The 23295-nt window shown below is 39.3% G+C and overlaps 1 protein-coding gene across 1 annotated transcript in view; it reads right to left on the reverse strand.

Annotated features, from left to right (window-relative positions):
• Window positions 1–305: 305 nt before the first annotated feature.
• LOC126188666 (uncharacterized) overlaps window positions 306–23295 on the reverse strand; it is a 103956-nt gene continuing 80966 nt past the window's right edge. Inside the window, exons 9-10 of the mRNA XM_049930271.1 lie at window positions 8364–9252; window positions 306–493 (exon numbers count right to left, since the gene is read on the reverse strand). Of these exons, the coding sequence (XP_049786228.1) occupies window positions 306–493; window positions 8364–9252 (1077 nt within the window). The remainder of the gene's footprint in view (window positions 494–8363; window positions 9253–23295) is intronic.

A 23295-nucleotide genomic window follows, 5' to 3' on the forward strand; every position in this document is an offset into this window, starting at 1 on the left:
TTCATACCATATGTTAAACCAATAACCTCAACTACAGACAGCACATACTTACTGTCATGAAGTTAGAAATTTTTCAGATACAACTTTTCAGCAGCAGAGTGAAAGCTTTGCAGACCCATTCCATTATCCACTGTACATCAAAAGGAATCATCTCTTTTTCCAGTGTTATTTATTTATCATTTAGTAGGATTAAACTGCCGTATCATGTCATGTGTCACATTATCAATTAAAATGAAAATTGATTTATCTAATATCATGTAAACAATTCAACATTCTATTGCCTTTACAGTATGGATTAATTAATGCTAAGGAAAGTCTGTGACACTTGCCTGTAGCTGTGTTTGCTGGACATCACTCTTTGACTTGGTACCAATCAAGAGTGAATCTGTAATTTTTCTAGTGCTATGTCCACGATACAATGCTTGAATTCGGGTAGCAGCTCTCTCTCTTTTTTCATGTTCAACAGCACGCTTGAATAGCTCCGCAGCAGCACCTATCATAACATCAGAGATCATTAACATACTGTCACTGGATGCAAAATATGCACAGCTGTCACTCATCAAGCTACTTAATATTCAGCATGTGATATGCAAGCATTAAAAAGTAAGTATGAACCAGTCAAAGCTGAATTGTGAACAATGATTAATGAGTCTCTCTGAAATGAGGTTTGTAACTCTTATATAGGCATATGAGACCACCTATAGACTTTTTTGAGAAATATTATGAAAGTGACAATTTTACAATAAGTAACTAATTTATCATTTATAGCAACTGCTTGGATACTCAAACATTTATATTAATGCTAACTATGTATGTACAAACAGTGTAACTAACAACACCACAGTTGTACAGGTTTCTGTTTGCTCTCCTTCAGCTTCCTGTTATGAAAGTGTGAACATATCAGAAAAGATCCCTGATCATAATGAAACACAATCAAAATACACTAAAAAATACACTAAAAATCTGATTCTTCAAAATTGAACAGAAAAATTTCTGTTGCCATCAGGACAGATTTCTTTTACAATCCGGTAATAGCTATAAGCACCTTCAGCGGTTCAAGATATCCACATTGTAAGATACTGACAGCACACACTGATAATGTAATTAAATAAACTGTGGAATGTTTTCAACATAGTGACAAACCTTGAAGAAATAATAATGTCATTCACAGTCCTAATCTTCTTAGCATCTCAGACCCACAGCTCTTAATTCACAGATAAATTTGGTTTAGGAAAGCAGATTACTAACACCAAATGATACAGGCGCAATATAAAAACTCACTGCCCTAACCACAATGATATACTTTGTAATGGTAGTGATTGATGGGTCACAGCCTTATAGGGCTGTTTCTGGTGATTGTTAATTTCCATACAGTCATATAATCGTCTGGTATGCAAGAGAACATTGTCTCCTCACCTGATACTGGGGAGGAGGAATAGGGAGTACTAGACACAATGGACTATTGAAGCTGCTCAACAGCATACAGAGTTCAGTGAATACACTCAAGTAGTGAAAATCTCTACTGTATTAAGTCCCTTCTGTTCTAGCCTGTAACACAGCGTAAGAGATGACTACTATACTTTGTATGCAGATCTGTCATGAATGAAAAGTACAATTGTTGCACATATTACTCTATTACTTTCCTTGGTGCTAAGGAGAGATTGCAATATCCACCTCTTAAAAGCAACCTTAAACATAAAAGATATGTGACTGATTGTAAACATTACTCCTAGACTTCTCAATAAAACTAGGAAATATGCAGTTTCCCTGCATTTAAAAATGCTAACAGTAATCACACTTTGTTAGCCTAATACTTCCTTTTCTAGTCACCACACTGTGGACAACTTTTAACACTTCAGATTTGTCTTTTCCTAACAGTCACTTTCTCCCATTACTTCCAACAAAATTTTCCTGCCACCATGACCATGGCTGTGTTGGACTTCCCATTGCACTGCAGTTGTTTTAGCTGGAACTTGCTATATGAATGTACTGGGACAGCAGTTGTAGACAAGAAACAGTTATGAGAATTTTAATGAAATTTACAAGTAAACGTACCCAAAGGATACACTTTCATTTCGATTGGCTCTGACAAGGTTGTTGTGTAAAGCAAATGTGTTTCTATGACCATTAAGGGATAACAAATCCCCTGGAAAAAACTTGAGTTTAATACTTCTGAATGAATAATGTTGCAGCGCTAACAGGTATACTTAAAAAAAACTTCAAATAAAATTTCTATGGTTTTTAATGTACATTACAACGGTGCATCAATATTTTATCAAAAAGAGTCATTTTTTTTAAATCTCTACACCCCCCCCCCCCCCACACACACACACTATTTTGTTATTCATTTTGACATCTGACTAGCAGCAAAACATACAGCATTGTTAGTATCATATTCAGTCATTTATGATGAAGTGGTATTCCAAAAATGCATTTGCTAGAAATGAGAGGAACAATGGAAAGCCCAAGCCGGAATATCAACAATTATGGAACAGACTGATCGCTACTCACTGTGAAGATGACACTCACTGGAATGCGCCACCTTTGTCAGAAATAAGCTAGAACTATTCCTATATCGCCGTATGCATGTCCAATATTTCGGCTTCAATGCCAGTTGTCATGCTGGATTGTTTAATAAATCTTTGTCAGATAAATGTACTCTAAATGCATATTCTACCTTCTATAAAACACAAAATTTCTTGCTTTGTTATTGTGTTTTCTTTCTACATTTGGTGTATTTTGTTTATTTTGAAGCTGTAACCTTTTCAGATTCAGTTATGTTATATTTAAAACTGTTTTTACTTTATTGTAAATCTGTGCAATAATGAGGAAGTGCAGAATTGTATTGGCCAAAAAAAGGCTCAATGCACTTTGATTTTGCGCAGCCAGCCCGTCAGACAACTGCAATTACATGACTTGAGTCACAAACAGGATCACAGTTTATAAGCAAAAGCAAACAAGTGTCTGTTGGTTTCTGTTCAAAGGATATTTAAAAAGGTTGGCGAATCTGGGAGAAGAAAACTAACTGAGTGAGGGAATGAACTGTTAGATTATTATTTCTTAAATGCAAGTTAATGCCGAACCCATGTAATTACATCTGAAAAAAGTTTCAAGAAATTTTTCCATGCCCAAAATAAAAATATGTCCTATGGCTGAATCATACCAGTTGTTCTGGCAAGAATCATTTAGATATTCACCTCTTTTTCATGTTTATGAATGGTGCCACACATCTTTTCATTTTACCTGGTTCATGCATCTAAACAAAGGCAGATTTTTCATTTATAGTAGATATATAAACCTGTTCAAACAATTTACTTATAAGCTCCCATGTTAATTTGCCAGATGTAGAACCAAACACATGGATATTATCTGATCAGTATAAATCTTTTCAACTTTTGGTCCGGACTTGCCCTCTTTTTCTTTCTAAACTATGAGAGAAAGGGATATTAAATTTCCACTTGCAGATATAATAGGCTGAATTGTATAACTGTGTGTTAAGGCATTAATTCAATAATTTTGCTAGAATTTCAACTTCTGATGGTCCCCTGAAGGATAACGTTCATCCTGCATGAATTTCCAAATTGAAACCTGACTGGTCAGAATTGCAGACATTGGCCTCTCCGATCAATAAAATTTTCTTATTCACAGTCTCCACAAATTTGGAGTGTTTCCCCTCAATTCTTCTTTATTTGTTATTTGCATATTGGCGATGAGTTTATGATTTTCCTTCAAACAATCTGGTGTCTTTCTTTAAAACTGTGAATCCATTTTGAGGAAACCTTACACACATGTCGTGATAACTTATCATCCCTTGCTTGAAAAGCCCATATCTCTATATCCAGATCACGTATCGGTACTGTACTGTCCAAAGAAATTTGAAATCTATCTAATAAATACTTGGAAACAAATAATAACTTTTCATTTCTTGTCCCACCTGCAGCAATTTGTGCTTCCCATTTATACAGATTTTTTTTTCTCTTTGTGACCTTCCTGTACATATTTTACAGTTTCAAATTTGTTTTTACCAGAGTGCCAAAAAGTAACTGCTTGTTGTTTATTCTCATGGTCTATAACATGTTTTGCTTTGTTACCACTTCTTCATCATCATCATTATTTCCTGCAATCAGAATAGGATCGGAAATTGCACTTTCATCTTAAAACCTTAAAGTAGCATATCTTTCCGTAAATATATCTTTAAATCAAATCTTCTAACTGAGATGCAAAAGTAATTTCTTCGCTAGGGATAATAGTTTCCACGATATATTGTGGCTGATCAAACTCTGTCCACAGTAAAGGTAAAATATTTTCTGGGTTCATTGAAATTTTCCCTGCATGCATAACTGTGTGTGTGTGTGTGTGTGTGTGTGTGTGTGTGTGCGCGCGCGCGCGCACACACAATGAGGTGAGAAAAGTCATGGCATAGTGATATGCACACATACAGGTGGTGCTAGTATCACCATCATTTGTACTCAGGTTATTCATGTGAAAATGTCTTTGAAGGGATTTGCCCATACAACAGAAACTAACAAACTCTGACGCAGAATGATAGCTGGGGCTAGACGCATGGGACATTGCCTTTCCGAAATCGTTAGGGAATTCAATATTCCGCATCGACAATCTCAAGAATGTGCTGAGAATACCAAATTGCAGCATTACCCCTCATTACGAACAATGGAGTGGCTGATGGCCTTCACTTAACGCCAGAGAGCGGCGGCACTTGCATGGAGTTGTCAGTGCTTACAGACAGGCAACACTGCATGAAATATCCACAAAAATCAATGTGCGACATATGAGAAATGTATCCGTTAGGACAGTGTGGTGAAATTTAGTGTTACCAGGCGATGGCAACAGACAACCGATGTGAGTGTCTTTGCTAACAGCACGGTATCGCCTGTAGTGCCTCTCCTGAGCTCATGACCATACCAGTTGGATCCTAGACGACTGGAAAACTGTGGCCTGTTCACATGAGTCCCGATTTCAGTTGATAAGAACAGACAGTAGGGTTCGAGTGTGGTGCAGACTCCATGAATCCATTCACCCCAAGTTGTCAACAAGACACTGCACAAGCTAGTGGTGGCTCTATAATGGTGTGGGCTGTGCTTGCATGGAATGGACTTGACCCTCTCATTCCATTAAACCGATCATTGATTGGAAATGACTGTCTGGCTACCTGGAGACCCTCTGCAGCCATACATGAACTTCACTTTCCCAAACAACAATGGAATTTTTGTGGACGACAATGTGCCATGTCACCTATCCACAACTGTTCACAATTGTTCTGAAGAGCATTCTGACAATTTGAGTGAATGGTTTGGCCACCCAGATCACCCAATATGAATCCCATTGAACTATTATGGGACAAAATTGAGAGGTCAGTTTGTGCACAAAATCCTGCACTTGCAACACTTTTGTAAGTATAGAACGCTATAGTGCCAGCAAGGCTCAATATTTCTGCAGGGGCTTCCAACGACTTGTTGGGTCTATGCCACTTCGAGTTGCTGCTCTATGCCAGGCAACAGGAGACCCCGACACGATATTAGGAAGTATCCCATGACTTTCGTCAACTCAGTGTACATTTAGAATATATTGATCCGAGGATGACTTATTAAACAACCCAACATGACAACTGACATTGAAGTGAACACATAACAGGTACATGTAGAGCAATAATAGGGATATTACTGACTTATTTCTGACAAATGTGTCTTTGGAATGCCACTTCATCACATATGACTGAAGTTGGTATTAAGATGTTTTGCTATTAGTCAAACGTCAAAATGAAAAACAAAATAGTGGAGGGATTTTAAAAAAAATGACTTTTTTGAAAAATTGGGTGCATCATTGTAATGTACATTAAAAAACAGAAATTTTATTTGAAGTTTCTTTATGTCTGTTACCACTTTAACAGTATTCATTCAAACATACTAAAGTCAAATTTTTTCAAGGGGGTGGTTCACATTCTTAAGAGCTGTATGGGTATGTATAAAAAAAAAAAAAGTGTCTCTTATTTTGCTCTAAACTACAAAATATTCAAAGCCTATCAAAACCGAAGTGCATCCCTTGGGTGGGTTTGCTTGTTAGATGTATTCTTAAGCATAAATGAAATTTGAAGCAGCCTTTAAATTGTGGTACCCACTAACCCACAATGTGAGATTATCAATGTACACACTAAAAGGATATCAGAAAAACTAAGGAGATAGAGAATTCAATTTACAACAGCCTATAGCATATTAAAATGGAAACACAAGATGGTAGCAGAAAAATAAATGACCATGCTTGTGGAGGAAACAAAAAAATAATTCGAATTTGAAATAACCTATCGGGGGAAGCCACAGAGAGTATGAATGGGAGTCCTTAACTAGCCATGAGAGATCTATAGATATATTGTTGTAAGGAATGGCAGACATATTAGTGTTTCCAGCTTACTGACAGCACGTTAAGTACTTTGCTGCTCATAGTGTTGACCCCAGGTGAGCATGGCCTCAATTCTGGCATACATCAATTCTACATTACCACTATGTGACAGAATTAACATAGGTTGGACTCTGCAGATCTCACTCCAAAGTAACGGAGGTCAGAGCATGTTTTTATCTAGCATGGAGGCAGACTGTAGCAGTAATATTCAGGTTGATAAAGAACGTTGCATTCCCACCACTGTGGGGAAGTCGCAGCGGTCTACCACTGTTACATTTTTGTGATGGAAGTGAGAACTTTTCTAGCTCTATGGTTGGACTCCCCACGTGGTGTCAGTGTGAGGACAAGTAGATAATCACCTCCCTCTGAGTCTGTATTGGGCATGATCAAAAGGTGAATAGGAAAAGCTTTTCCTGATAACCAATGCCAATTTTTGGATTTTTAACAAAAATGGTTCATGGTAATCACATAATTATTCTGACATCTGATACTACTATCCTTCCAGAACCATTAGTAGTTTCAGAATTTTGCATGCCATTAATTTATGGGGGGAAATATGCATATTAAGTTTATCTAATTGCTTAACATACAGGATGATTCCATGATGGTGTCAAAAATGTCAGGGATGATGGAAATCGGTAAATTTATGAAACTGAAATAAGGGACCCTGGTCTGTAAGTAAATGAGTCAAATATTATAGGCAAAAAATGTCCTGATACCTCTGTTAGTGGAATACATGTATCTATTGTTGTTGCTGAAACAGTAATGTAGGCAACTTTCAGAGGTGGTACTATCGGCCAAATAAGAAAAAAAAAAGTCTAGTAACTGGGCAAATTGTTGGTGCTCGTATGGTGGGTGCCTCCATATCCAACGAAGCCTAAGTATTTAGTGTTTATATCACATACAGGGAAAGAGGAAAAACATCACAGTGCAGATGAAATTGTGTCTTGAGTGATCATGAAAAATGGTCATTGAAGAGGATTGTGATGGGAAAAAATAGACAACAGCTGCAAAATTCACTGCAGAACTGGATGTGACTCACGAATCCTCTCAGTACTAAACTAACATGAAGGGAGCTCCACAAGCACAGAATTGCAGGGCAAGCTGGAACACAGAAACCACTTGTCAGTAATACAAATGCCCATAAGAGGAAAATGTGGTGCCAAAACCATAAAACCTGGAGCATGGAGCAATAGAAGAAAGTCATTTAGTCAGATGAGTTTTACTGTCGCAGTGTTTCCAACTTCTGACTGAGTTTGCATCTTGACAGTGAAACATGGCAATGATCAGATGACAATTTGGGCAGCCGTATTGTGATATTCCATGGGGCCCAGATTGCATTACTGTCAAGGATTATGTGATCATTTTAACTGATCAGGTCCATCCCATGGTACAATGTTTGTTTCCCGGTGGTGACATGACTTGCATTGTCCAAGACTGGTTTTGTGAGCACAAGGATGAATTGATCCATCTCCCCTGGCCACCACAGTGGCTAGATTCAATATTATTGAGCTTTTGTGGCTCACTTCAGAGAGAAGAATCACTCACCATCTCCATCATTGTTGCCTGAACTTGCCACTATTTAGCCAGAAGAATGGTTTAAGATTTCCTTTTATACCAAACAGAACCCATATTATCTGTTACAGGGTGATTGGAAACTGTTTCAAATGTCAATGGTTCTTCTACACTGTATTACAGTTGGTAATGTGTTGTGTTTCTGATATTTTCACAGACGAGATGAGAAAAATTAAAGAAAACTGCAGAGGAACAGTAAAGTAAAATCGGAAAGAAAAACTGATTGTAATAGTTGTGTTTCTTCAGAAGTTAATAATGTATTCAGTACTCAAATTCCACGGAAAATGAATTCCATGCTTGCAATTAACTTTACAAGTAAAAGAATAAAATAATTCATTAAAAAAAATTATCCACATATTCATATTTTTGCTTACCTGAAGATCTGGTTGTGACATCACGTGTTAATGGAGAATTTGCTGCATATTGGTCTTTTTCAAATGCTTGTTGCATCAACAATTTCTTCAATTTCTCATTAGCTTGTACCTTAATTTCACAATCTTTCACTGGATCTGAGTGAGTAGTGACCATATCAGTCTGCAGCTGTGATTTTCTATCTGACCTTTTGTTATAATCATCATCTGCAGTTTGTCTATTTTTAACACGTTCATGCCTACGTTCTGGGTCTTTTTTTTGTTCCACAGGAGTAACATGAATATTTCTTTCTACTGTCTGCAAATTGTTGGTGAATGATGTGGGTAGACAATTCAAATTAATTACTTCATCCAAATGTTTGCGCACTTGGGGTTGTACATTCTCTCTCTTTCCAATAATACCAGATTCTGAAATATGAGGTGATGTTGGTGGTGAGTATTTCATGCTTATTTGTGGAACATGGTTTAACGCTGTTCGTGTCGAAGTACCTGACTGATTTTGAACAGCAATTCTTCGTTTCTTAAGCAATTTTCTACTTTTTTCAGTTGTTTCAGAATGCTGCTCAGGACAAAAAGGAAAAGCACTTCTCTTGGAAAAATACTGCTGTGGACTGTCCACAGTTTTTTGCCTAGATTTTTTCTCCAATTCAATGGAGTTTTCCTTTAGGATTTTCTCAGGTCCCTTGACACTTCCTGCCTGTTCTCTGGTAGACCGTTCAACAGATTTAATAATATTGTTTTCTCTGAGCATACTGATTGTGTGATTCGCTAACTCCATTTTCTTTTCCAATGACTTCATTTGCTTTCTATGATCATAGCGTTTAAGTTTGGTTGGAGGTGAATCACTGATATTTATTATTGCACTTTCTGTGTTCACCACTCTGCTATTTTCCTGTAAGAGATTTAAAAAGACTTTAATTCAAAAAATTATTTGGGTACAGAGTTTAATACTGAAAATAAATCACAACTTTTATCATATTTCAGCATACCCACATAAGTGTCACCTATTCATGCATGCACAGCAATAATGGGGTAAAGAACAACCAGCATGAATTTTGAGAACACAGAACAAGTGAAACCCAATTTGCAATATTCTGACATGACATCCAGAAAGTCATGGATCAAGGCAGTCAGGCTCATGCAGTAGAAGCAGTCTCATGAAAAAGGTGAAAAGACCATTTACGAAAGAAAAACAACAGTAGTGGAGTGTAGTTGAATTATATCTGGCACTGCTGGGAGTTAGATTAGGAAATGAAGCACTAAAAGCAGAAGATCAGTTTTGCTATCTACAAAGCAAGAATAAGGTTTGATGTCCCATCACTCATGAGTTTGTTCCAGATGAAATTCTGTTAGGGTAGCAAAGTAACTGATGACAGCTGAAATATAAAGCATATAAAACACAAACAAAGGGAGAAAGTATTTCTGAAAAGGAGAATTTTGTTAACATTTGTCTGGAGGTGTAGCCTTATGTCAAAGTGAAAGGTGGACAAATAACAGCAGAGACACGAGGAAAATAGTTTTTGAAATGTTGTTTTACATTAGACTGTAAAGGAGATTAAGGGTTGACTACAGCAAGTAGGTTCAAGTGGATGTAGGTTGAAGCAGTTACGCAGAGATGAAGTGACATACATAGGATGTACTAACATGGAGAGCTGTATCAAATTGGTCTTCACCCTGAAGAGAGGAACAATGACAACAATAACCACCTTACGGTTTCTGGAAGAATATTAAATGAATTTATGTGAAGAACTTTACATCTTCATAAATGGCACAAATTATGGAAGTAAGCTGCTGAATGGTAAACTAGCGAGAACAATGTGTTTTGTTTCTAAAACTAATCTATAGTAGAACATCTGCTTCACTAACAACATAAGCATGTTTTATTTTTTGAGCTTTCGCTTAGTAAAATTAAATTTTCATTAACATAAAATACATTGCCCTGTAATTTATGTTAATAAAAAAGCAATGGCACACATAAGAAAAACAAAATCACTGCACCAGGGCACCTGCTGAATGCACCAAAAACAATTAACTATGAATAATTAATAAATGGGCACCTCATGATGGCAGCATGCTGCCGAATTCCATCATGCCAAACTTAACACTGTAATTATGTGCACCAATAGCAGCATACTTTTTATGAAACAGTTTTCTGCCCAATAACAAGGTCGCCCAGAAGAGTATCCAGGTCTCTGGCATTTATTACGCACTATTCGACTAGTCAGGTGTAAGCAGATCAGGAAACTGTTACTGAATTGAAAGTCATCAGTGACTTTAGAACAAGGCTTAGCTGTGAGATGTAAGGCCTGAAACATTCTCTTAACAGCACCAACATGCCTGCCCTGCTCCTTATTCAGAAGACATAATGCTTCTTTCTCTTTGAGGTGCTCAAAACCTCTACCATGCCAGTGTAAGTTGACAATTACACACTACGTATATTAACATCTTAATAACAGAGAAAAGGACATGTGATCTGCATGGTAAGATGGTGTAGGGACAACTGGGGCTTCACTGCATGACAGGTAGAGAGAGAACTACTTCAGTTTACATACTGCAGCAGCAACTATTTGTTAAGTTGGTGGAAGAGACAAGTCAAGATATTCGTCATTCATAAAACATCAGCATTCCCCTCACTGAGGTATCTTTTATGTGGATAGTATAATCCTTAACGCAGGCATGTTTGAGAATGTTAAACAGTGTCGCTTACAGACACATATTTATCACCTGTGTCAAGTGTCTCAGTTCCTCCACATGCTGTGTGAACACATTAATGTTCCCCTGTAGTATGGGAGCCATCTTAGAAATGGTGTCAACGAAACAAAAACTGGTTGGAAAATGACAGTTCTTCATTAGACACAGTCCTATTACAACAGAACTCTTGTCTTCCTCTGACCTTTGAACTGACGACCCAGCCAGTTATAAGGGAACCTAAAGTTTAATCTGAACCCCTAATCACAAACCAACTCATCATTTTCTCATATATAAATCATTGGCTACAGTGAAATCAGTGATAAAGACTCCAAAAAAACACTCAGTGTGTCAATGAGCCTTACTGGGACAAAATTTTTGACATGACTCAATACTGTATTTCTGCCTAGAGAGAGAGAGATAGATTGTGAGAGATGAGCGGTTACTGGAATGACTTGCTGACTGAATGCAATTCTCCAGGTAATTAGTACAGTATGTTAATAATAGCACTAACAAATTTCCCCCCCCCCCCCCCCCCCCCCCCATGAACCATGGACCTTGTCGTTGGTGGGGAGGCTTGTGTGCCTCAGCGATACAGATAGCCGTACCGTAGGTACAACCACAACGGAGGGGTATCTGTTGAGAGGCCAGACAAACGTGTGGTTCCTGAAGAGGGGCAGCAGCCTTTTCAGTAGTTGCAAGGGCAACAGTCTGGATGATTGACTGATCTGGCCTTGTAACAATAACCAAAACGGCCTTGCTGTGCTGGTACTGCGAACGGCTGAAAGCAAGGGGAAACTACGGCCGTAATTTTTCCCGAGGGCATGCAGCTTTACTGTAAGATTAAATGATGATGCCGTCCTCTTGGGTAAAATATTCCGGAGGTAAAATAGTCCCCCATTCGGATCTCCGGGCGGGGACTACTCAAGAGGATGTCGTTATCAGGAGAAAGAAAACTGGCGTTCTACGGATCGGAGCGTGGAATGTCAGATCCCTTAATCGGGCAGGTAGGTTAGAAAATTTAAAAAGGGAAATGGATAGGTTAAAGTTAGATGTAGTGGGAATTAGTGAAGTTCGGTGGCAGGAGGAACAAGACTTCTGGTCAGGTGACTACAGGGTTATAAACACAAAGTCAAATAGGGGTAATGCAGGAGTAGGTTTAATAATGAATAGGAAAATAGGAATGCGGGTAAGCTACTACAAACAGCATAGTGAACGCATTATTGTGGCCAAGATAGATACGAAGCCCACACCTACTACAGTAGTACAAGTTTATATGCCAACTAGCTCTGCAGATGACGAAGAAATTTAAGAAATGTATGATGAAATAAAAGAAATTATTCAGATAGTGAAGGGAGACGAAAATATAATAGTCATGGGTGACTGGAATTCGAGTGTAGGAAAAGGGAGAGAAGGAAACGTTGTAGGTGAATATGGATTGGGGCTAAGAAATGAAAGAGGAAGCCGCCTGGTAGAATTTTGCACAGAGCACAACTTAATCATAGCTAACACTTGGTTTAAGAATCATGATAGAAGGTTGTATACATGGAAGAACCCTGGAGATACTAAAAGGTATCAGATAGATTATATAATGGTAAGACAGAGATTTAGGAACCAGGTTTTAAATTGTAAGACATTTTCAGGGGCAGATGTGGACTCTGACCACAATTTATTGGTTATGACCTGTAGATTAAAACTGAAGAAACTGCAAAAAGGTGGGAATTTAAGGAGATGGGACCTAGATAAACTGAAAGAACCAGAGGTTGTAGAGAGTTTCAGGGAGAGCATAAGGGAACAATTGACAGGAATGGGGGAAAGAAATACAGTAGAAGAAGAATGGGTAGCTTTGAGGGATGAAGTAGTGAAGGCAGCAAAGGATCAAGTAGGTAAAAAGAAGAGGGCTAATAGAAATCCTTGGGTAACAGAAGAAATATTGAATTTAATTGATGAAAGGAGAGAATATAAAAATGCAGTAAGTGAAGCAGGCAAAAAGGAATACAAACGTCTCAAAAATGAGATCGACAGGAAGTGCAAAATGGCTAAGCAGGCATGGCTAGAGGACAAATGTAAGGAAGTGGAGGCTTATCTCACTAGGGGTAAGATAGATACTGCTTACAGGAAAATTAAAGAGACCTTTGGAGATAAGAGAACCACTTGTATGAACATCAAGAGCTCAGATGGAAACCCAGTTCTAAGCAAAGAAGGGAAAGCAGAAAGGTGGAAGGAGTATATAGAGGGTCTATACAAGGGCGATGCACTTGAGGACAATATTATGGAAATGGAAGAGGATGTAGATGAAGATGAAATTGGAGATACGATACTGCGAGAAGAGTTTGACAGAGCACTGAAAGACCTGAGTCGAAACAAGGCCCCCGGAGTAGACAACATTCCATTGGAACTACTGACGGCCTTGGGAGAGCCAGTCCTGACAAAACTCTACCATCTGGTGAGCAAGATGTATGAAACAGGCGAAATACCCTCAGACTTCAAGAAGAATATAATAATTCCAATCCCAAAGAAAGCAGGTGTTGACAGATGTGAAAATTACCGAACAATCAGTTTAATAAGCCACAGCTGCAAAATACTAACACGAATTCTTTACAGACGAATGGAAAAACTAGTAGAAGCCGACCTCGGGGAAGATCAGTTTGGATTCCGTAGAAATGTTGGAACACGTGAGCCAATACTGACCTTAAGACTTATCTTAGAAGAAAGATTAAGGAAAGGCAAACCTACGTTCCTAGCATTTATAGACTTAGAGAAAGCTTTTGACAATGTTGACTGGAATACTCTCTTTCAAATTCTAAAGGTGGCAGGGGTAAAATACAGGGAGCGAAAGGCTATTTACAATTTGTATAGAAACCAGATGGCTGTTACAAGAGTCGAGGGGCATGAAAGAGAAGCAGTGGTTGGGAAGGGAGTAAGACAGGGTTGTAGCCTCTCTCCGATGCTATTCAATCTGTATATTGAGCAAGCAGTAAAGGAAACAAAAGAAAAATTCGGAGTAGGTATTAAAATCCATGGAGAAGAAATAAAAACTTTGAGGTTCGCCGATGACATTGTAATTCTGTCAGAGACAGCAAAGGACTTGGAAGAGCAGTTGAACGGAATGGATAGTGTCTTGAAGGGAGGATATAAGATGAACATCAACAAAAGCAAAACGAGGATAATGGAATGTAGTCGAATTAAGTCGGGTGATGTTGAGGGTATTAGATTAGGAAATGAGACACTTAAAGTAGTAAAGGAGTTTTGCTATTTGGGGAGCAAAATAACTGATGATGGTCGAAGTAGAGAGGATATAAAATTTAGACTGGCAATGGCAAGGAAAGCGTTTCTGAAGAAGAGAAATTTGTTAACATCGAGTATAGATTTAAGTGTCAGGAAGTCATTTCTGGAAGTATTTGTATGGAGTGTAGCCATGTATGGAAGTGAAACATGGACGGTAAATAGTTTGGACAAGAAGAGAATAGAAGCTTTCGAAATGTGGTGCTACAGAAGAATGCTGAAGATTAGATGGGTAGATCACATAACTAATGAGGAAGTATTGAATAGGATTGGGGAGAAGAGAAGTTTGTGGCACAACTTGACCAGAAGAAGGGATCGGTTGGTAGGACATGTTCTGAGGCATCAAGGGATCACCAATTTAGTATTGGAGGGCAGTGTGGAGGGTAAAAATCGTAGGGGGAGACCAAGAGATGAATACACTAAGCAGATTCAGAAAGATGTAGGTTGCAGTAGGTACTGGGAGATGAAGAAGCTTGCACAGGATAGAGTAGCATGGAGAGCTGCATCAAACCAGTCTCAGGACTGAAGACCACAACAACAACAACAACAACAAATTTTCCATTTGTGACTAATTTTTGTCTTACAGTATATCATGTTCTACGGTGCGAAATTTCTGTTCACCAGGGTTTCTACAACCTGCATGGTAATAACCTTTTCTGCTCAATGCTTATTGTTCTCATTGCTGCCAGGCTTTTGTTCATTATTCATTATCTAATGAATGAATGAAATATTAAGACTCTGCATCGGCTCATAGTAGAAGATAGATGTGTACGTCAATTTGGGTATGGAGTCACTATGTTTATTATTCAAATATTATATGGAGATCCCCCCATGAACCATGGACCTTGCCGTTGGTGGGGAGGCTTGCGTGTCTCAGCGATACAGATGGCCGTACCGTAGGTGCAACCACAACGGAGGGGTATCTGTTGAGAGGCCAGACAAACATGTGGTTCCTCAAGAGGGGCAGCAGCCTTTTCAGTAGTTGCAGGGGCAACAGTCTGGATGATTGACTGATCTGGCCTTGTAACATTAACCAAAACGGCCTTGCTGTGCTGGTACTGCGAACGGCTGAAAGCAAGGGGAAACTACAGCCGTAATTTTTCCCGAGGACATGCAGCTCTACTGTATGATTAAATGATGATGGCGTCCTCTTGGGTAAAATATTCCGGAGGTAAAATAGTCCCCCATTCGGATCTCCGGGCGGGGACTACTCAGGAGGACATCGTTATCAGGAGAAAGAAAACTGGCGTTCTACGGATCGGAGCGTGGAATGTCAGATCCCTTAATCGGGCAGGTACGTTAGAAAATTTCAAAAGGGAAATGGATAGGTTAAAGTTAGATATAGTGGGAATTAGTGAAGTTCGGTGGCAGGAGGAACAAGACTTTTGGTCAGGTGATTACAGGGTTATAAATACAAAATCAAATAGGGGTAATGCAGGAGTAGGTTTAATAATGAATAAAAAAATAGGAGTGCGGGGTAAGCTACTACAAACAGCATAGTGAACGCATTATTGTGGCCAAGATAGACACAAAGCCCATGCCTACTACAGTAGTACAAGTTTATATGCCAACTACCTCTGCAGATGATGAAGAAATAGATGAAATGTATGACGAGATAAAAGAAATTATTCAGGTAGTGAAGGGAGACGAAAATTTAATAGTCATGGGTGACTGGAATTCTTCAGTAGGAAAAGGGAGAGAAGGAAACATAGTAGGTGAATATGGATTGGGGGGAAGGAATGAAAGAGGAAGCCGCCTTGTAGAATTCCGCACAGAGCATAACTTAATCATAGCCAACACTTGGTTCAAGAATCATAAAAGAAGGTTGTATACCTGCAAGAATCCTGGAGGTACTAAAAGGTATCAGATAGATTATATAATGGTAAGACAGATTTAGGAACCAGGTTTTAAATTGTAAGACATTTCCTGGGGCAGATGTCGATTATGACCACAATCTATTGGTTATGAACTGCAGATTGAAACTGAAGAAACTGCAAAAAGGTGGGAATTTAAGGAGATGGGACCTGGATAAACTGAAAGAACCAGAGGTTGTACAGAGTATCAGGGACAGCATAAGGGAACAATTGACAGGAATGGGGGAAAGAAATACAGTAGAAGAAGAATGGGTAGCTCTGAGGGATGAAGTAGTGAAGGCAGCAGAGGATCAAGTAGGTAAAAAGACGAGGGCTAATAGAAATCCTTGGGTAACAGAAGAAATATTGAATTTAATTGATGAAAGGAGAAAATATAAAAATGCAGTAAATGAAGCAGGCAAAAAGGAATACAAACGTCTCAAAAATGATATCGACAGGAAGTGCAAAATGGCTAAGCAGGGATGGCTAGAGGACAAATGTAAGGATGTAGAGGCTTGTCTCACTAGGGGTAACATAGATACTGCCTACAGGAAAATTAAAGAGACCTTTGGAGAAAAGAGAGCCACTTGTATGAATATCAAGAGCTCAGATGCCAACCCAGTTCTAAGCAAAGAAGGGAAGGCAGAAAGGTGGAAGGAGTATATGGAGGGTCTATACAAGGGCGATGTACTTGAGGACAATATTATGGAAATGGAAGAGGATGTAGATGAAGACGAAATGGGAGATAAGATACTGCGTGAAGAGTTTGACAGAGCACTGGAAGACCTGAGTCGAAACAAGGCCCCGGGAGTAGACAACATTCCATTTGAACTACTGATGGCCTCGGGAGAGCCAGTCATGACAAAACTCTACCATCTGGTGAGCATGATGTATGAGACAGGCGAAATACCCTCAGACTTCAAGAAGAATATAATAATTCCAATCCCAAAGAAAGCAGGTGTTGACAGATGTGAAAATTACTGAACTATCAGTTTAATAAGTCACAGCTGCAAAATACTAACGCGAATTCTTTACAGACGAATGGAAAAACTGGCAGAAGCCGACCTCGGGGAAGATCAGTTTGGATTCCGTAGAAATGTTGGAACACGTGAGGCAATACTGACCTTACGACTTACCTTAGAAGAAAGATTAAGAAAAGGCAAACCTACGTTTCTAGCATTTGTAGACTTAGAGAAAGCTTTTGACAATGTTAACTGGAATACTCTCTTTCAAATTCTGAAGGTGGCAGGGGTAAAATACAGGGAGCGAAAGGCTATTTAGAGTTTGTACAGAAACCAGATGGCAGTTATAAGAGTCGAGGGGCATGAAAGGGAAGCAGTGGTTGGGAAAGGAGTAAGACAGGGTTGTAGCCTCTCCCCGATGTTATTCAATCTGTACATTGAGCAAGCAGTAAAGGAAACAAAAGAAAAATTCGGAGTAGGTATTAAAATTCATGGAGAAGAAGTAAAAACTTTGAGGTTCGCCGATGACATTGTAATTCTGTCAGAGACAGCAAAGGACTTGGAAGAGCAGTTGAACGGAATGGACAGTGTCTTGAAAGGAGGATATAAGATGAACATCAACAAAAGCAAAACGAGGATAATGGAATGTAGTCAAATTAAGTCGGGTGATGCTGAGGGAATTAGATTAGGAAATGAGACACTTAAAGTAGTAAAGGAGCTAGTTTGGACAAGAGGAGAATAGAAGCTTTCGAAATGTGGTGCTACAGAAGAATGCTGAAGATAAGGTGGGTAGATCACGTAACTAATGAGGAGGTATTGAATAGGATTTGGGAGAAGAGAAGTTTGTGGCACAACTTGACTAGAAGAAGGGATCGGTTGGTAGGACATGTTTTGAGGCATCAAGGGATCACAAATTTAGCATTGGAGGGCAGTGTGGAGGGTAAAAATCGTAGAGGGAGACCAAGAGATGAATACACTAAGCAGATTCAGAAGGATGTAGGTTGCAGTAGATACTGGGAGATGAAGAAGCTTGCACAGGATAGAGTGGCGCGGAGAGCTGCATCAAACCAGTCTCAGGACTGAAGACCACAACAACAACAACAACATATGGAGATATGTGGAATACAACTGGAGATAACAATAAATGTCTACAGCTGCTATTGGTGAGACTTCAATTTGCATTGCCACGTCCCTGTAATTATTCTTAGACTGAATGATTAATCATTTATTTCCTTTCAAAAATTAAATTTTGTAGCATAATTCATATTGGCAGTTAATGGTGCACCAATATCAAGAGCCTGCTGCTGAAATTTTTACAAAGGTACAGACGGTGTTTAGAAAGGACAGATTGCACGCAACCGGTGGTGGAGTGTTCGTCACTGTTAGTAGTAGTTTATCCTGTAGTGAAGTAGAAGTGGATAGTTCCTGTGAATTATTATGGGTGGAGGTTACACTGAACAACTGAGCTAGGTTAATAATTGGCTCCTTTTACCGACCCCCCGACTCAGCAGCATTAGTGGCAGAACAACTGAGAGAAAATTTGGAATACATTTCACATAAACTTTCTCAGCATGTTATAGTCTTAGGTGGAGATTTCAATTTACCAGATTTAGACTGGGACACTCAGATGTTTAGGACGGGTGGTAGGGACAGAGCATCGAGTGACATTATAATGAGTGCACTATCCGAAAATTACCTCGAGCAATTAAACAGAGAATCGACTCGTGGAGATAACATCTTGGACCTACTGATAACAAACAGACCCGAACTTTTCGACTCTGTAAGTGCAGAGCAGGGAATCAGTGATCATAAAGTCGTTGCAGCATCCCTGAATATGGAAGTTAATAGGAATATAAAAAAAGGGAGGAAGGTTTATCTGTTTAGCGAGAGTAATAGAAGGCAGACTACCTAACAGATCAAAACGAAAATTTCTGTTCCGACACTGACAATGTTGAGTGTTTATGGAAAAAGTTCAAGGCAATCGCAAAATGCGTTTTAGACAGGTACGTGCCGAGTAAAACTGTGAGGGACGGGAAAAACCCACCGTGGTACAACAACAAAGTTAGGAAACTACTGCGAAAGCAAAGAGAGCTTCACTCCAAGTTTAAACGCAGCCAAAACCTCTCAGACAGACAGAAACTTAACGATGTCAAAGTTAGCATAAGGAGGGCTATGCGTGAAGTGTTCAGTGAATTCGAAAGTAAAATACTAGGTACCGACTTGACAGAAAATCCTAGGAAATTCAGGTCTTACGTTAAATTAGTAAGTGGCTCAAAACAGCACGTCCAGACACTCTGGGATGATGATGGCATTGAAACAGAGGATGACAAGCGTAAAGCTGAAATACTAAACACCTTTTTCCAAAACTGTTTCACAGAGGAAGACCACACTGCAGTTCCTTCTCTAAATCCTCGCACAAACGAAAAAATGGCTGACATCGAAATAAGTGTCCAAGGAATAGAAAAGCAACTGGAATCACTCAACAGAGGAAAGTCCACTGGACCTGACGGGATACCAATTCGATTCTACACAGAGTACGTGAAAGAACTTGCCCCCCTTCTAACAGCCGTGTACCGCAAGTCTCTAGAGGAACGGAAGGTTCCAAATGATTGGAAAAGAGCACAGGTAGTCCCAGTCTTCAAGAAGGGTCGTCGAGCAGATGCGCAAAACTATAGACCTATATCTCTGACGTCGATGTGTTGTAGAATTTTAGAACATGTTTTTTGCTCGAGTATCATGTCGTTTTTGGAAACTCAGAATCTACTATGTAGGAATCAACATGGATTCCGGAAACAGCGATAATGTGAGACCTAACTTGCTTTAAATTTGTTCATGAGACCCAGAAAATATTAGATACAGGCTCCCAGGTAGATGCTATTTTCCTTGACTTCCGGAAGGCGTTCGATACAGTTCCGCACTGTCGCTTGATAAACAAAGTAAGAGCCTACGGAATGTCAGACCAGCTGTGTGGCTGGATTGAAGAGTTTTTAGCAAACAGAACACAACATGTTGTTATTAACGGAGAGACGTCTACAGACGTTAAAGTAACCTCTGGCGTGCCACAGGGGAGTGTTATGGGACCATTGCTTTTCACAATATAAGGGAGTGGCAACTGACCCTTAACATAGACAAATGTAATGTATTGCGAATACATAGAAAGAAGGATCCTTTATTGTATGATTATATGATAGCGGAACAAACACAGGTAGCAGTTACTTCTGTAAAATATCTGGGAGTATGCGTGCGGAACGATTTGAAGTGGAATGATCATATAAAATTAATTGTTGGTAAGGCGGGTACCAGGTTGAGATTCATTGGAAGAGTCCTTAGAAAATGTAGTCCATCAAAAAAGGAGGTGGCTTACAAAACACTCGTTCGACCTATACTTTAGTATTGCTCATCAGTGTGGGATCCGTACCAGATCGGGTTGACGGAGGAGATAGAGAAGATCCAAAGAAGAGCGGCACGTTTCGTCACAGGGTTATTTGGTAACCGTGATAGCGTTACGGAGATGTTTAACAAACTCAAGTGGCAGACTCTGCAAGAGAGGCGCTCTGCATCCCGGTGTAGCTTGCTCGCCAGGTTTCGAGAGGGTACGTTTCTGGATGAGGTATCAAATATATTGCTTCCCCCTACTTATACCTCCCGAGGAGATCACGAATGTAAAATTAGAGAGATTAGAGCGCGCACAGAGGCTTTCAGACAGTCGTTCTTCCCGCGAACCATACGTGACTGGAACAGGAAAGGGAGGTAATGACAATGGCACGTAAAGTGCCCTCCGCCACACACCGTTGGGTGGCTTGCGGAGTATAAATGTAGATGTAGATGTAAAGACTTTAAACCTATTACTCCTACTAACGATTTTGAAATTTTTGTCCACCCAAACCATTACCTGCACAATCGAGCAGGCGTTGCACTATACTCTGCTATATACTAACCATTCAAGAGGGAGTTAATTAAACTTCAAGAATAAAATAATATCCTTTAATGTGCTCCTTAAGACTTTCACAATCCAATCATAATCTTAACATGATTATATTTTATTCTGTACACATCACTGCTGCTGCTCTCCTCCCCTTCTCAAAACTGTGGACCAGGTGTGATGGCTTGCGTGCTTCAATGATGCACATAGCCGTCCCAGAAACATAACCACAATGGAAAGTGTCTGTGGAGAGGTCATATTAACATATGATTCCTGGAGAAGGCAGCAGCCTTTTCAGTAGTCGCAGGGGCAACAATCTGGATGATTGACTCACATGGCCTTCTAACATTAGCCAACATGGCATTGCAATGTTGATACTGTGAATGATAGAAACAAGGGGAAACTGCAGCTGTTATATTTTCCAAGTATATGCAATGGTACTGTATGGTTTAATATGCAACAGCATCATCTTGGGGGAACTATTCTGGACATAAAATAGTCTTTCAATCTGATCTCTAGGTGGGTATTACTCTGATGGTTGTTTTCATCAAGAAAAACAAATCTAGAAAGGTAGATCCTTTTATCACACACACAGGTTAGAAAATTTGAAAAGAGAAATGGAGAGGTTAAAGTAAGATAGTGGTAATTAGTGTAGTGCGGTGGCAGGAAGAGCAGGTTTCCTGGTCAAGTGAGTAGAGGATTATCAACACAAAATCAAATAAGGGCAATGTAGAAGTGTGTCTAATATTACGTGTGAAAATACACTAGACTCTCTCTAATCCGGCCTTCAGTAGCCCGGCCTCTCAATAATGCAGCACACATCCAAAAACACATGCACAATGAATTATTGTCTGCAACAATGCTTGGTTAAACAATGCTGAATATACTGTATTTGAAATTGTAGCTTTCTTTACAGTTCGGAATCATGTCTTCTAAAAGGAAACGTGTTACGCTGGACTTCAATCAGAAACTCAAAATTTTAGATAAGTTAAATCGAGGTTCTTCACAGACAACCATTGCTGCTGAGTTCAATGTTGGACGAGCTACTATTTGTGACATCAAAAAGAAAGAAGATGTTATTCAGCAGTACTCAACACAAATGGATATTGAGTCGGGAAAATGGAAGGTTATGTGAAAGAGTCAGAATGATGAACTGGACGTAACTGTTTATAGATGGTTCATACAACAACGCAGTAAAGGAATTCCAGTCAGTGGCCTGATAATAAAGGAAAAAGCAGCTGCATTTAGCAAACAACTCAGCGGTAGTAACTTGTTTGCCACGAGCAAAGGTTGGCTATCAAACTGGAAAAATCGGCATGGCATTTGGCAGCTGACAGTCACCGGGGAAAGTTGCTCAACTAACGATAAGGATGCTGATGAGTTTGTAAGCAAGATACGGAAGATAATCGAGGAAGATGATTTAACTGCTGATGCCTTGTATAATACTGATGAAACAGGACTCTTTTACAAGATGCTTCCTTCAAAAACATTAGCTGCCAAGAATGAGAAGGAAGCTTGTGGTTACAAGCAACAGAAACAGTGCATAACATTAATGGTGTGTTTTAATGGAAATGGGAGTTATAAACTACCACTCATGGTGACTGGAAAATCCCAACATCCATGCTGTTTTCAATGCACTGACATAAATACTCTACCAGTGCAGTATTGAACTCAGAAGAAAGCGTGGTTGGACAGATAAATATTCTCTCAGGGGTTCCATGAAACATTTGTATGAGCAGTGAGAAAAGAGCTAAAAAAGAAAAAGCTTTCACTGAAAGCTACACTTATAACTGACAAAGCTCCCAGTCATCCTTCAGATGTTTCTCTAAAGTCTGATGGTATACGAGCACCCTTTCTCCCGCCCAATGTGACAGCCCTTATTCAGCCCATGGAGCAGGGCATTTTGGAATCAATTAAACGTCATTATCGACATTCACTTCTCGTCTCCTTGCTGAACGAAAGTGAAAATGACTCTATCGAGACTATGCTGAAGGCATGGAAAGCAATTAATGTATGTGACGTTGTTTTCCAAGCAGCCAGAGCATGGGATAAAATGGAGAGCGCTATCATAATGAAGAGCTGGAGAAAATTGTGACCATCCACTGATGCCTAGTTGGATCCAGTTGTGAGTGACAGAGATGAGCCAGTCAATTCGGAATTATCAATTACTTTGTACACTGACATGTTCTTCAACCTTCCAGGAGGAGAATAAATTGGTGATGAAG

The sequence above is a fragment of the Schistocerca cancellata genome, chromosome 5, assembly GCF_023864275.1.
Source record: "Schistocerca cancellata isolate TAMUIC-IGC-003103 chromosome 5, iqSchCanc2.1, whole genome shotgun sequence".
Lineage (NCBI taxonomy): Eukaryota > Metazoa > Arthropoda > Insecta > Orthoptera > Acrididae > Schistocerca > Schistocerca cancellata.